At 35.5% G+C, this 17,240-nt stretch overlaps 1 protein-coding gene across 2 annotated transcripts in view; it reads left to right on the forward strand.

The window, feature by feature from the left end:
- The window catches only part of ep300b (E1A binding protein p300 b), a 117,454-nt gene that overhangs the window by 45,937 nt on the left and 54,277 nt on the right, over nt 1–17,240 (forward strand). For both annotated transcript variants that reach the window (XM_039765503.1, XM_039765504.1), the window contains exon 2: nt 1,315–1,976. In XM_039765503.1, coding sequence (XP_039621437.1) covers nt 1,315–1,976 — 662 coding nt within the window. The remainder of the gene's footprint in view (nt 1–1,314; nt 1,977–17,240) is intronic.

Genomic DNA, 17,240 nt, shown 5'->3' on the forward strand with positions numbered 1-17,240 from the left:
TGTGACATCCATTTGTTTTTGGCTGCACGACCTACAAAGGTTTTTCTAAATGTTGTGTAATATTAAAAAAAATAATAATAATTTATGGCCAGTATATTTTGCACTTTTCACGTTGTTTCAGAATGTTTAGTTGGTCTTTTGCATAGATTTTCTAACCTCTGTTGCAGTGGCACTGAATTGTCTTATGTACAATTATCACAGTCATCTTACACAGTCTGTTTTGTGGCAACAAATGAGAGATGGGAAGAGTGCTTGGAATGTATCAAAAAAAGAGAATAATTGTCCTGGCAGGTATGCACTTTTGAAACTCTATGGTCTTGTGCTGCTATAGCTTTTTACATGAAAATATTTGCAGTATTTACATACATGAGAAATGCGGTGGGTAGCACTGCTGCCTCGCAGTTAGTAGGCCCGGATTTGCTTCCTGGATCCTCCCTGAGTGGAGTTTGCATTTTCTCCCCGTGTCTGCGTGGGTTTCCTCTGGGTACTCCGGTTTACTCCCACAGTCCAAAGACATGCAGGTTAGGTGCATTGGTGATTCTAAATTGTCCCTAGTGTGTGTGGGGGGGTGTGTGTCTGTGTGCGCGCGCAGCCTGCTGTGGGCTGGCCCTCTGCCCGGTGTTTTGTTTCCTGCCTTGCACCCTGTGTTGGCTGGGATTGTCTCCAGCAGACCCCTATGACCCTGTAGTTAGGATATAGCTGATTGGATAATGGACGGTTGGATTTACATACATAAATTGCATATTTTAAATAACATGGAAAATATTGCAGACTAAGACAAACCATATTGTTTAGTATTTTGCAAACAGATAAAATTTACATTTAGATCTGAGAAAACAGTTCCAGGTTTTGTGAAAGTTGTTGTGACACCTTATTATTCCCTGTGAGCATGTACAGCCATTAACGTTTTGTAATTTTTTTTCTTTGTTTTTAAGAAATGGCACTATACAAAGTAAAAAAAAATCTAGAAAATGCTAAAAGCATCGCTACAACACAGCATTCCTGTCTGACTTAATTTGGAGTTAGAGCATGTAATTTTTAATGCCTTGTGAATGTACTACACACATAGCAGCCATGCTTCTGCATTTCCAGTGTCAAATTTTCTCATTGACTTAACTCTGTGAGATGAATAGTAAGCACTTCTTTGCTATGTGTGAGCTTGGAGGAAACCACCTTGTATGTTGCATGTTAATTTTCCTTCCCTCTGGGGCTGGGCTTTTAAAGTGATTCTTCTGAATTTCATCTCTGTATAGCTATTCGACTGATTTTAAAAAAGCTGTTACTAACTGTGCTTCTCTACCTTCCCCTCAACAGATTTTGGGTCTCTTTTTGACCTTGAGCATGACCTCCCCGATGAGTTGATCAACAGCACAGAACTGACCCTGCCCAATGGGGGTGACCTAAGCCAACTTCAGACTAGCTTGGGTGGCATAGTTCCAGATGCAGCAAGCAAGCACAAACAGCTGTCAGAACTACTACGAGCCGGCAACACTACTAGTCTGGTGTCTCAGCAGCAGCCTCCACCACAGATGGGGCAAGGTGGTGGAGCACAAAACCCGCAGGGGGGGAGCCCCGGACTAGGCATGCTCAATAATATGGTGAAGAGCCCCCTTGGACAGCCAACTTTGACACCTCCAGGCTCTGGAATGGGACAGCACCCGAGTGGAGCAGCTGGAATGATGTCAGGGGCCCAGTCGGGCATCGGTGGCATGACCCCTGGTATGATGAGTGCAGCCCAGACTGGCAATGGACAGCAACAGCAGCAGCAGCCACCACAAGGAATATTAGGGGGCCAGGTTCTGAATGGCTCCTTAGGACCGGCAGCTGGGAGAGGAAGGCCTAACATGACATATTCAAATGCAAATATAAACAATGCTAACAACTTGCTGGCAGAGACTTTACAACAAGGAGCTCAACAAATGGTGGGAGGAGGACAAACAGGCTTGAGAGGACCACAGCCAGGCACTATAAACAAGGTAACTGACTAATGTTCAAAATAAAAGTAGAATATTAACTATCAGTAGAGCAAACGTTTGTCAGTTTAGGGGGTGTGAAATATAAAATACTTGTGAATGAAATTTGAAGTACTGGAAAAATTTCAGAAACTTACTGTGAAAAGGCTAGTAGAGTTATTTATTAGATTTTTCTCCCTATTCTACCCATTTGCGTTTTTTTTTATATATTTTTTCCATACATTGTTTTAATTTGGTGAAGCACTTTCAACAGTCTGTTTACATTTTTTCCTTTAAATAATGAACCCTTTAAACAAGCAATACCATGTATTAAACACCTACATCTGTAATATTAAGAATAAGGGATTTTATAAATAATTACTTTTTTTTTTTTTGTTACTATTTGATGATTCTGTTAAAATTCATGTATTAGTTTCTTTTAAACATACTATTAGGTTGATGCAGGCCTATTTATACTATTGAAAATTGACATTTGACTAATTTATGCAAAGTATACATAAATGTCAGCTCTGTACAGCTTATGGTGAGTGAGAAATGAATAGAAATATTTTGGACAAACCGTTAAAATGGTTTTTGGGTGCAGAGATGATAAAGGTTGAGTTAATATAGTAAGAGAGAACAAAAATAAAGCAATGGCCCAGATAGTGGAGTAAGTAAATCTGATTTATTAACATCTTCTGAAAATTTCTCTTGGAACACATTGCATTTTTGCTGTTGCAACAGAGTCTTACCCTGACAGTTTCTTGCCTCACATAAAACGTAAAGGGAGGCTTGCTTTGCATTCCTAAAATACAGTAAGACTTCAATTAACTGTCAGTCTCCATTATCTGTCAGGGCAAAAAAACAAACAAAACTTTGCGCTATTCAACATCTACCAACTCTACTGCTGCATGATGCGCTGTGAGCTCTGTACATTGGAACAACTCTCCCTTCTGCTAGTATGTAGTGTTCTTCCCCAGCACCACGTCATGCCACATTTTAAAATCACACTGTCAGTTACATACCTTCAGCTTTAATACTGTTTCATAGTTTTTCTATTTTGTTATAATTAAACATAAATATACATTGTTATGGCTGATCCACATAAGCTTGTGGTGATGGAATTGTTCCAAAGAATTGAAATAATTAAGTGTACGAAACAGCAAAAGCACTTCAAGTTTTGCTTACATTTATGGAGTAGGAAGAACATGATATAACGATATAAAGCATGATGAACATTGAATAACGTTATGAAAAATATTATGACAGATAATCAAGGTTTTACTGTATATGTATTTAGTATTAATTGTATCCAATATGAGTTGTATTTATGTTTGATTTGCAAAGTATCCTATGGTGTTTGTTGTGTCAGAGATACTATGCACAATATAACAGCGATATTTCAAAGTTAACACTAAGTGGATTACTTCCTTTTGTCCTGAAATTAATTTCAACTTTACAAAGCATATACAAACCACACAACGCACTGCATTTTTTGCTTGGTCATGATTAATCCTTGCCTGCTAAAATCATCAGAATGAAGATTTCTAACATGTTTAATTAATCTTGTGCTTTCTGGCTTTTTTTTGTGCTAGACTACTACACATGATTCATCTAATTTGGCACGCTGCCTCAGGTTTTTATTGGGTAATCTGAAAGTTAAGTGACAAATGGCAAAAATAGGAGAAGCTTGCTCTGGTTCAAGGGTTTAAACTGCTCTCTGCCAATGGTATTTTTGGTAGGACAAAGAAATAAAACTTTTAAAAATGGGAAATGAGATCAAAAGAAAACAAAGCTTTAGCACAGGCCTCATTTTTTGCCTGTAACTTAATAGACATGTCTTATTACGGTGTTCTGCCTGCACACTGTGGACAATCTGTGGAAAATGTGCATTTTTTGTCTAAAACCAGCCAGTTATGTTGCTGTTAAACACAGCCTATGCATAGATTGTTCTCTGGGTAGGCTTTGAGTACGTTAGTTAAGCAAATTGCAATAGTGATATAAATTTCCAGAGGGTTGTTAGTTTCGGCTCTACAGAATACAAATTAGTATTAAAATTCCAGTTTAAGGTTAATGGAAGTTTGAGTCTGTTTTTGCAGCTTTGGGTGAGAATCCAACTCTTAACAGTGTGTCGGCATGTTGCAAAGCACAACAGCTCCAAAATGAAGACGATGTACATTTGTTGCAGTACTTAAAACAATTTTAGTTCAGAATTGAAATGTTTAACTTATACATTTATCAGTAGTTTTCATACCTTGAATAAGCCTGCATGCATGACAAGAAATCTCCAGTTTTCTCTCTAGTTATTTTCAGCATTTAATCCAAAAGTCTTAATCCAGAAATACCACATAGTCAAATCTGAAATAATCCATCCAGGAGAAGGGGGCAGCCCATTGTAGGGTCAACTCCTGCACATAGCTATACTCAGTTTTAAATTGCCAGCACATGTGACATGCATCCCTGAGGATGTAAGAAAAAAACTGGAGGATGTGAGTTCCCCACACAGACAGGATCCAAATGCATAGTGCTGGATCCTTGAAGCTTTTGTCCTATCATGCAGTGTGTGCTGTGGGTTTTTTTTTTTTTTTAGGCTGATTCCAAGGGTCCCAACCCCCCATTATTTATACTAAGCTCCTGCATAGCCAGACGCACACAAGCATATGTTACACTATAGACCACAGTTGTTGACTGTTTAGTTTTTATTAACAAAATAAAATTCTTTATGCTTATTGTTAAGTGACCAAAAAAACCAAAAAATCCTTAAAATACATTATGGATACATATTTTTGTACATAATTTATTAGTTGCATATGGTGAAAAGGAAAACCGTGCTTCTCTTTAAGTACAAGCTGTCATATTGTTAGTTTTTTCTGAATGTACAGTACCTATCTGAAACAAGTCTTAATTTAAAAATGGTTTTCACCATTTCACTAATAAAAAAAATACATATTAAAATTAACTGATATATAATCTCACACAGTCAGTTAATTGATATTGACAATTAAACACTGCGTAAATGTAAACATACATGCACGTACAGGTTTTAATCATTTTAAATCATTAATTGCACTACATTTTGTTTGCTGTTAAAGTATACATTTACTATATTTATACAGGTGTTTTTTTCAGTATATCAGTTAGACATTTGCAGTTGTAGAGGTGTAATTATTAATATGGATTGCCATTTTAATAATGCAGTACTTGTTTCTTATCAGAAGGTATGGTGTATGATACACACAACTAATAAACACAGTGCAAATATTTTAAAAAAGCCACAAATGTTTCAGTTTTTTGTAAGCTTTTTATCAAGAAGACACAAGATTAACCTGCTTAACAGGTTTATCAGCAAAAGACACATTAGGCTCATAACCTAACAAGCCTATTGTTTGCTAAGCAGCAGTTTCAAATGTATCTTTTTCCAAATAAAAATGTAAGCTACTGCACTTAAAACAAGCTCAACGTCCACATTCAAACAGTGTTCTTTATTATTTAGGGGAAGAATTCAAATGGTCTGAATGCATTAAAGTAGCTTTTCTTGCCCTTTGTCTATTTGTGCAAGACGTCTTTTCCTTTTTCTAAGTTTATTACTCCACTTTCTATAATGTAATGGTTAATATTGCAATTGGGCTCTCGCTCTCAGCTAAATCAAGCCTGAACTTGCTGCTCTTCATTGACAATGCATGAAGTTAGCTTCAACTATCATTATACCTTGCGTAAAGTAGCACTGCAACTAAATTACTGTAAAGCTTAACATGCTGAAAAGAGAGTTTTGTGATTTTTGTGATCAGCCAGTTAATAAATCACTGCTCAAGGTGTTATTTAGTATTTTATTTAAAATTGGCCAATTTAGATCAGCTACCAATCTGAGAGTATCCTTAGTCATAACATTACTAAATGCTCTAACATTTTAAACGTAATACTTTTGAAATATAGGAAATACTGTTTTTTACGTTGAATTCTGAGATTGTATCCACTTGTTTCCCCACTGTGTGTTTGCTGTATGTACGGCTTTCATAATTTCATTTTGGAGAATAACTAAAATTATTTATGGCTTCAGATCTTTAGACAGTTTCCGCAAGAAAAAATTCTAGTATTTATGTATATGAATAATTACAATGATTTAACATTGTTTTGCATTATCAGTGTATCATCTGAATGTAATCATACAATATGAAACGGAATACCGAGGATTATTTCATATTTCAACTTGGTTCGTGTCACGCTGCTCTAGAGGGTGTTATGAAATGTTTGTTGACTTGTGCATTTTGCGTTTGGACATGCGCGCGCGCACACACACACACACACATACATATATATGTGTATATATGTATATGTATGTATATACAGGTGTGTATATATATTTATTTATTTAGTTTCAGGAAGGATTAATGATTTATGTAACTGAATAACTGGAATAGTGCTTCCTTTCATATTACACAGAAATCGTTCAGTCATCTATTGAAGTTGTCATGGTTTAAGAAGGTATTAACAATTCATGGTACATGTTACCTGAAAACTTTTTTTTTTTTTGCCGTGCTAAGAATATTTTAGCTTTTGACAATAGCTATATGGATACTAAAACAATATTGCATAGCCAAATCATCGCTTTACTTTATAATCAATAATACACTGCCAAAATATTCTTGTAATCATGTTTATATTACCAAACATATTTTAGTATTTTCCTTTGGCAAGTAGTTGTCATATTAATACCTATGTATTTGTTTATTTTCATTTGTCATCTTAGTCTTAGTATTATCTTGGCTGCATTAACCCTTTAAATGCAACCCCATTGTTTCTTAAACTTCTAGCAGGGCCAAACAATAATGAAAAGTTTTTATAAAAACTGTCTAAAATCAATTTCCTCATTGCTAGAATTACAGACTAAGATCTGCCCTTCAAAATGATACATTGGTTTGGACTTTGCACTGCTTCAGAGCAGTAAAACAAGAACAATTACTTGTAGATCTTTAATACTGTTTTTTTTCTTGGTGTTCCTGGTATATTCACTGTCACTTTGGAAGCTTATTCCAACACCTGTGGAAATAAAAGTCACATTCAAAGTACACTGTTCGGTAAATATAATTTTTACAACTTATGCACGCATTTTGTATACAGCAGAATAGCATAACTAATTATAGATTGATTGATACTTTATTAATCCCAAGGGGAAATTCACATAGTAAAAAGTAGTAAAAAAATGTCCAGGGAACGAGTCCACATAAAAGAAAGTGGTAGGAGTGATCGATGAAATAGAGAAAAAGGTAGAAAGAAAGTCGTACATGGAGCTGCTGGAAGGGCTGCCACTCATGGCGGCACCTGAGTCAAAACTATGATATGATATTATATAACTATTATAGTTATATTGTAGAAATTCTGTCAAGAGAAATGTCTGACCTTTTTGAGAAGTAGAACATGAGTGAAGGCTGATGAAGGTGTAGAAAGTTCAATCAAAGTAGCAGAAAACTGATGTAAATGAGGCTGAATTTAAAAAGTTGAATAGATCTAATTGACTTAAACAGAATGCCAGTTTAAATCCCATTAATGCCAGAATGGATCCTACTCTGCTAGGCTCTTGACCAAGGCCCTTAATCTGAAAATTGCTCCAGGGCTGCTGAACAATGACTGACCCTGAACTCTGACCTCCAACAGTCATGAAAAAAGACAATTTTTCCTCAGGGATTAATACGGTGTGCCAAAAGTGTCTTTTCTAATTAGACTTTATCTTGTTTAGCCTTTGTTATTGCTGATCTTGAAGTGCGCTGGAGCCATATCTACTATGGTGTGGTGGCAAACGTTTTGCAGAGTAATACATATTTGTAAACTTTTTGAATTGGTTCACTTTGCTGAACTAAGTTAATAAGGTGCAGCATGTACATTGTAGAGTTCAATTCACTAGAGAGTTTGAGGACATTGGATTATATTAGCAAATACTGGAAAACAATTGAATTGTAAACACAGTCTACAGTTTTACACCCAGAGACCATTCTTGAAATGATTGTGAACTCAAGTGTGAAACATAATTTGTTTGTATACATGATGGTGCCTGAAATGGACTGGGGCCATTTGTAGTGTGAGTCTCCACTGCAAAAGGTGATATTTGAAATTGCTTTATCTCTGCATGACCCTTAGATTGTCAGTTTTATGAAGTGAATGGCTTCATGGGTATTTCCTTAAACACTAGTAATAAACTATAGTAATCACTCAAAGAAAACAGTTACCCAGTATGTTACAGAGATTCTGCTTAATTAATTGAGATCAACGTTTACCAAGTGCCTGCCACATTCTACAGATGTTTTGCATAATTTTTGTAATGAGAATTTGACGTAAAATAGGACCCTTTTCCTTTTGTTAGGTGCATTACGATGTTTCCTTGCTTTCATATACAGAAGAGGCAAGGAAGTGCAAGATATCGTAGATTGTTGTTTTCTCTAAAAGCACCAGTGGTTAATTTAGGTTATTATAAATCAAGACTATCTAATGTTCAAGATTATATTTATGTTCCGAGCATCAGACATTCCCTAAATGTGACCCATTGATACAGAGGGGTCTGTCTGTTGATATTACCAACAACTGAGGCAATGACCTGGGTACCTGTTGAATAGTCTTTTTGGGAAAATGATTGTTTTCAGTTGTGAAATAGAAATAAATGATGTTTTACTCAGACTGAAAAAATGTGTGTGGGTGGCATTTTGTTTTTCTGAAAGCCTATGTCCCCTTTGCAATACTGTTTTAGATACATTGTGCTTTCATTTGGAAACTGTACCTAGTGCATGTCTTTAATGTAACTGGAAAGTAGTGTCTACAAGTAGATATTGAGATGAGGTTAGGAAAGTTCATCAGAGTCTCCAACTTGAAAGTAGCAAAAGTACTGCCATGAAGATCACTACCATAAAGTATTAAATGTAAGGCATTTTTCTTGAAAGAATGCAGCGTTTTGGCAGTTAAAATATCTTTGGATTCCAATAACAAGTGAGTTATCTATGGTAAATATTGTGTATTTTGAGTTATTGGATAAGATTCTTGTATAAATTGTAACATTTTTAAAGTCATTCCTGTGCCGGATTTATACTTATTTGGCAATAATTTTGCACAACACGCAGCAGGACCATTGCCACATGACAGAAAGCCATTGAATATTGATATTCTTTTTTTCAATGAAAAAGTCCTTCATTACAAAGATTGCAGTTGTTAAATATACACGTTTTATATTTACTAATTGTTTGACTTTTGGAGAGAATATTCAGTGGATTCAGAAAGTATTCCGACCCCTTCGGTTTCTGCACTAGTTCTGCACCCAGCAATTGTTTTTTTTTTTTTGATTAGTCTACCGTTTAGTGGTTTGTCGACTGATTTTAATAAGTCGGTCAAAATAATAATTTTGGATTACTTTTTTTTAAAACTCTAAACAAATACAGAAGATTAAACATGAAAAACTTGCATCATTAGAATACCCTGGGTGAAATGTTGATCATCTGATGGAAAACCTAACCCTCCACAGTCACAAGGGGTCTAATGTCCTTAAAGATCATCTGAAGGATGCTCTTGGAGAACTCAAGAGTGGTCCATGGTGCACATAGCATTTTTTTTCTTGGAAAAGCTCAATGACATTGCTTTGTCTTGTCGTTAAAAAGAAACATATACATCAATAAGTGTTTGTATAGTGTCTATATGTGTATAGCATATATTGATAATAGCTAATTTATATAAAGTGAGAGTAAAGTAATGCTTCATAAACCTCATGATGATCACTACCTAACAATGTGTTATCCTGGTTATTATACTGTTTCTCTCTTACCATATGTTACTTTTAGATCATATCTTTTTTTAATACTAATTGAAAGGTTTCTGTTTAGGGGGCACAGTCTTATTACGGGTCCTTTATGAAGTCCAGCGCTTAGGAAAATAATTACTGTAGAATGCAGCGATTTTTACTAATCGGAACTAATAAAAGTAATTAGAAATTAATGCGCTGTCTTGGTGGCATCTTCATGGAAAACATGGGAATGCTTCCCTCTCAGCATAGCTGTTGTGAAATGGCGTGTCATAGCAGCACACTGACACAGTGCACAGAACACTGTATTATTTGGGTTTGGTTAAAGTACTCCCATACTTAAGAAGTCTGCAGTATTTTACAGAAAAAAGGACATATGGATGAAACAGGCACCGCCATGTTTATTTCTTGAAAGATGGGAAAATTGTGATGCGTCAATGTATGCTGTCCCAACAAACATATATTTAAATAATCTACTACATTAACACTCTGTAACAGCACTATTCTGCACACTTGTATATGCTCAAATGGCAGCTTACAAACACTTTCCATCCAGTATAATGGTGCTAGAGAGGACGTGCAAGGAAGAATGGGATTAACTGCCCAAAACCAGGTGAGCAAAGCTAGTATAGATCGAAGAATAGATCACATTTTATTAGCGTACTTTTTATAGAATCCCTCCAAATAAACACCCCTTCCTCCCCCACCATACTCCAGTGTTTGCTCCAGATGCTTTGTTTTTAAGTTAATAACCACTTGAACTCTGCACATTCATTTTCTTAGTTATTACATTGCATATGCCTTTCTGATTCTTCTATTTCTGTCCATGTCAAAATGAATAGTTTTACCAGAGGGTTTGGGGTTTGACACTTCATTTATTTTAGGTGCATAAATGCTTATAACTTGATACATGTGCAAGGTTTGGAAATGGGCACGGCTGCATCAAGTATAAAATAATGAAAGAACCTAAGAAAGAAATGTTACTTTGTCTTTTCCCTGACACAAACATGCCGTCAGTGTTAAGAGTTTAACACGACAGTGTAACAATCATGTTCTGGCTTTTACTGATCATTTTAGAGAGAGTTGTGTAGAATGGGGTTACGTGTACAACAGATGTGTGCTATCAGATATACAGTCACCCACTGGCAACTTTTAACAGAAAACTGATGGCATAAAAAAGTGTCCTTTGAGTATACTTTCTGTTAATTCCCTATTACCAATAATTGAGTTACTCTTCAAGAATAGCTGTGTATGTAATTGCATCTGCAGTAAAAATGTAATTCACTGCCACTGACCTATTACAGTTTCAAGGCTATACATCTGAGTTAGTGACAGAATGAGGGATGTGCTGTAAAGTGCATCCAAGAGCAATTCTGACCCTACATAGTCACCAGGTTTTGACCTTTTTTGAACAGACTAAATATTTTGTTACCTTTTATACTATACAAGTAAACACATTTTTCAGTGTTTAAACACTAATTGATAGATAAACTCAGATTTGAGAAAACCAATACACCTCTACATTTTTACGCTTGTAAAAAGCACATGTACCACACAGTAAATAATTTTAACTGTTAAATGACTTTAATAGTTTAAGTCCAAATTAAAAATGTTACATTTTCTGTTAATGTTTTTAAGGTAGTTTAACATTAGTCAGGATGCTTGCTAGTATGTCCATGTGCATTAAATGAAACTGGTGGAGTAGTACTTGAATTGTATTGCCACAGTTCTTTGAAGCCTCTTTTGCACCACAAAGGGAGGAAAAAAATGGTTCAGTTAAGAGAGCCATAGCCCTGTTTGTGTGTGTGTGTGTGTGTGTGTGTGTATATACTGTATACTGGAGCCTCCTTACACATGAATCAGGATTTTTACTTACTGGCATTATTAGTAATAGCTGGGAAATGCTTATTTTGTTATCATCGCAGTGAACTTTTGGTTAATGAAAGTGGTCATCACACTTTCTAAATATCCAACTGTACATACAGTTTTGTCATTATACCTTGAGAGTTCACAATGACATCTTCTGGATGAAAATTTCAGACACTTTACTTGCTTAATAGTTTATGAAATAATGAGGGGACCGCTTTTGAGCCTCTGAAAATAGTGGGACTATGTATAAAAATGGTTGTCATTCCTAAACGGCTCAAACAATATTTTTGGTAAACCCCTTAAATTAATGCTCAAAGTGCATACAATTAAGTCACATAATGATTGCATTATTTCAAATCAATTGTGGTGGCGTACAGAGCCTAAATTATGAAAATTGTCACTGCCAAAATATTTGGGGACCTGTGTGTGTGTATAGATACATAAATATATAGAGATGTGTGTGTATATAAATAATTTAGATGTGGCGAAGTCTTGATAAAATAGCTCGTCCTTATTTGAATGTTTGCAATTTGTGTTGCCGTTATGTGAATGTATAAATATAAAATGACACTGCATTGGGAGTGGGACGTATAAATTAATTAAAATTTTGCCTAAGCTGTAATAACTTTTGTCATCTTGGCATTTTTTATTTCCTTTGCATTTTTCCACCACTTTTCTAGTTTGTAGATTTTGCAGTAAACCCAAATGTTTCGGTTCCTGTAATCTAAATTGTTATGGTGTTTATCGGTTTATTTTTATTTATACCCATTGTATCGCTGTTGCGTCAGTCAAAGTATGTGTTATAGTTTTTAGCAAGGTATATGTTTGGAGTTATGTTTAATTCCTGGTACGGTGCCGTTTTCAGGTTCACCCATAATATGTCGTTGTACGTAATATTTATTGTGGTAAATGAAAGGAACAGATTATCGGAATGGCGATAGTAGCCAATTGTGTTAGGGGCTGGTTTGGACACTGCGGAGCGTGCTGCGTGCAGCCATTGTTTTACACACGTCTAACATGCTGGCCTAGCGCGGAAGGCCCAACGTTGTCTTTCCGTAAGCCCTGCATTTTATTTCAGCGCACCGCGGAGCTGGGAGGGGCGAATTGGAGAGATCTATGGGGAAAGGAAGGAAGGTGCGGCCGCCGAAATGACGACAGTGCAGGGGTGGGGGAGGGTGGTTTAGGAGGTGTGACGGATTTCGGGCTCTCGCACAGACAGGAAGAGGCGGGTGCCAGTTGTCTTTCACAAAGCGCAGAGGCTATCGAAAAACCAGGGGGTGGGATCGTAGTGAAAGGGAAGCGTTCTGATTAGTCGCTCAAAAGAAGGGAATATTGAAGGACGCTCGCGCGATTGGACAGAAAGTGACGTTTGTCAAACCGGATTGGTTGTTTTTGTCGTTTGTTGCTTTTGAGGGGTCGGGTGGCGATGAGGTTTGGCGTACGCCGTGGTTTTAAAGTTCGGTGGAATGAGGGGGATGGAAGGGGAGACCCGGGAGAGGAAGGAGGGGGATGTACGAGTGCCTTTCTTGTTATATCGACGGACGATCGTTCGTTCTCTTCTATCCATCTCCCTGCCATCTATTGCTTGTCTAATGACTTGGCACTGCTGCAAAGTGCATCGGCTTGAGCCCCAAAACAAGCCATTTTCTACTAGTGATGTACACCTAGATGTGTTATACTTGATAATGCAGTTTTGGCTTTTGAATAAATCTTCGCGCGTAACTTAAAGCGGCGCAAACGTTATATCGTAAAACAGGAGCTTTATGTATGTGTTGGCCATTTCTTAACGGAACATATCGGATACACAAGTGATCTGTATTTTTTGCACTAGGTTTATAGCGTTCATTCTTTTAACTGACAGTGTAAATTAAGGATACGCGAAAAGCGATGGAACATTTATTTCAGTTTGGGGTCAGATTATGGAGGGCATCTGAATTGCAGTTTCTGATGCTTTATTACTTCATCTTATTTTGTGAACGCTACACGCATATACGAATTGAATATCCTTTTTAATATGTCGCTGGGTCATTGTCATGTGCACAGAATTCAGTAAAATACTCATTTGCATGTGATAATCGTTAAAATACAATACAACACCTAATACTTTAGGTCGCCTAATACTTTATTGAAGTATTCCAGGTTTCTCTAGCCTTCTTGGTTGTGGTTGGTGCTAAGTTGCAGAAATAACAAGTCTAATGACATTGCACTTGTTTCTAACGCCTTTTAAGAAGTTCTATTGATTCATTCAGTATACAGAAAATCTGCTTCACTCCCATTCAAAACATTTTGACTGGTAGTTTGTCAAGAGAGTAGCATTAAAAATGTTTACAACTTTATGTGCAGTCATGTTTGCTGAATATTAATATAGTATGTGTTTGTTTCCTTATGCGACGGATAATTAAATCTTCCTTTACTGTTATATCCTCTCCTTGTTTTATGACACAAGAATAAATGTCCTCAAATTTAAAGTGGCTTAGTTGTTTGGACGGTTTGGTTTGATACTGAAGTATTTGGCTGTATTCACAAACCTCTTAATTCATTGCTGGATTTGTTCAGTTAAAAAAATATATATAAAACACTCTCGCAGGTTGTATTCTTTACATGAGACACTGAATATCATAACGCACTCACAAAACAGTGAAAGTGAATAATTATGCAAACTTGTTTGTTTTGTAATTGAGAAGTCCTGTACAACAGAATATAAATATTGACTATCACTATTTGTTTGCAGTTTTTCAGCGTTGCTGTCCTGTTTTATTCAGTGCTTGCTTTAAGAGGAGCTGCGCTAGATATAAATTGTCTTGCGTCGCAACATCTGAGCCAATACAGTAGATTATCATTGCATTATACAGAATAAACGATCTGCTATATACTAAAATATCATTGCATTATACAGAATAAACGGATCTGCTATATACTAAAACGCCAAGGTCTCTGTTTCTGCCTAGTCCTTAGTGCAATCTGATTAGTTAGTTTGGCTTTGGTGATGCAGTCATTAGTGGAAGTGGGATTTTGAGACACAAGAGGAGTAAAGATATAATAGCCACACTGAGGTTTGCCTTTAAAGACAGGAAGATTAGAAGCGGACAAAAGATTCAATCAAGGCACCTCGAAATAACAGAATCAGAGAAGCCTTTTTTTTCAGTAATGTCGTCAAAAGAAATTCACTCATGAGGATACAGAGGAAAGGTGCTGAAGGTATGCATACAGCATAAAAGAGATATCAGAAATTCTTAAATTTACTCTATTTTACCTGTCTTTGACAGGTAAAGTTGCAAATTTTAAATACATTTGTTCATGCTCAGAAATGTTAGGATTTTAGTGTCCTGTAATACATTTCAATAATCAGAAGATGTTTGCACCTGTATTATAGATTTAGTTTAACTCGCTTATCTATTTGTTATTTACATAGACACCCTTATTACCAATTATATTTTAAATAATATCCATTGTAACCTGTGCATTTACATAAAATATCCTGTTTATTTTAGGAAATGTCAAAACTGTTTTTAAATTCCATCCATTAGTACTACAGTGACAGCAAAATGTTATTAAATAGCAATTACTTAATTTGACTCATTTTTTTAATTGAAAGTGCCTAAGCACAGAAATATTTTAAAATAACTTTGGAAGATTGGTGTATTTATATGTCTAGGAATGGAAGTTAAGGTAAAGTTTTACTTTAGTTTCTCTTAAAATATGTTGGTTTTATTATTGAGTTTAGTGTTGTGTGCAGTTTCCATTGATAGGGTCAGAGGTACACAAATACTCTGTAGACACAAGTTAAACAAAAATGCATAACTACAAATGCAAAAGTGAATTTTAAAAGGAGGTTGGGACTTCTAAGCATTTTTGTTTTTTGTAAAACCAACCTATATTAAGAGAAGCTATAGTATAATCTTGAGGATCAGAAACTTTTATTTCTAAACATAAAAATACACCAATGCTTATTTATTTTAAGATTACTGGGCTTGGATGTTTTGAAGTAAGAAATTAGTCTAATTAAGTAAATGTTATTTTAAAACAATCTGCAGTCACAGCAGTACTCATTGATGGAGTTTAAATCAGTTTCAAACTTTCCTGAGGGGAAGGAGGAGTGTATTTTGTATAAAAACACAGGTTATAATAGTTATTTAAAATATAATTAGTAATAAGGGTGTTCATGTAAATTAAAGGGATTATTAAACTGCAAAAAGTTGCAGTTTTAAAGAATAAACTGGGAATACACCTGTTTGTTAAGCCATTAGGAAAAACTGCAGATGTTTTAATTTTTAAGTAAATCTCATACTGCGTGTCTTTTGTAATCGGAGAATGAAAGCAAGGAAAATTTTGCTAATTAAACTTGTAGTTACACTAAAAGTGAGTGTGCCTTAAATTAGCTGGAACAAAAGCGATTTTGCCTAGTGTGAAGTCTACTGTTTTGAAGTATTCCGTCGTTAAACTAAACTGGTCTGAACACCCCACCACTTAGCTGAAAATGAGCTTTGACATTGCTGCAAGAAAAGCTTGTTTACATTATGTATCCTACAGTTCTCTGTGTACCTAGATTTAAATGGTTCCTCTTTTTCCAGACAGGACCATGAGATTTACAAGGATTTACACATTCGGATGATCAAGTAATTTTTTAGTTTCAAAGTTTTCAAAGAAAACTGTTTTAAAATTATGGGAAATACTGACAGTTGACGTAGTGGGAAGTGTATGTTTATGAGCACCAGTGGTAAAGTATTACTTGTCTTTATTTAGTTATTGATTTTTTTAAGTAATAGTTACACTGGCTTCTTTAAAGAAATAAGAAATAAGTTAATGATAATTTGGAAAAAGGCCAAAAGCAAAACAAATAGGATCAGAAGGTGAATAATTATTAATATTCCGTAAAGTGCACATAAGGCCAATCTCCAGAATACCATACTCCCTTTTGTACAGCCACTTGCCCCAAGTAGTTACCATCCTTTAGGTACTACATAACTCTGTATGAAATAGATAGCACACCTTCACATTTGGTGGTAACCAGGCTCAACAATTTCCTCCTGTACCTGTATCACATTTATTTTAGAATTCCATACTTCCAGGAACTTTTTAAAATGATTAACTTTGGAAAGTGAGCAAGCTTATGCTTTGATAATCAGGCTTGTTGAATATTTGCATATGCCATTGACTTGAGTCATTTATGAATGGATCTCTTGCAATTGGTTCACATCTGCAAATCATACCATTGTGATATTTAGCATTCCTCATACTCCATGTAGTTTATAGTGATTTTTTATTTTTTTTTTTACTTTTTTAATTCTCATGTCTTCATGCAGAATAAAGAGAAAAACAGTTTGATATAATACATCCCAATGGTGACCAATGATCTAAAACGGTAAGAAATGTGCAAGGCATCCACTGAAAAAAAGATCTTGTTACTCATGTTGCAGAATCCATGTGTGTGTTATCTAGTCACATACTAAAATATGTGAAACACATGGAAATTTTCTGCTAAAATGTTGTTAAATGCTATACATTTTTCCAACAAAATTGGCATACATCATAAACAAATGCATTCCCATAATACTGATTTTTTTGAATTGAAGATGGGACTCTTGACCAGTGAGTGAGATGGAGAGGAGAATATTCAATTAAAAAGCCCATCGTTATATGAGTGA

This window comes from Polypterus senegalus, chromosome 10, assembly GCF_016835505.1.
Source record: "Polypterus senegalus isolate Bchr_013 chromosome 10, ASM1683550v1, whole genome shotgun sequence".
Lineage (NCBI taxonomy): Eukaryota > Metazoa > Chordata > Cladistia > Polypteriformes > Polypteridae > Polypterus > Polypterus senegalus.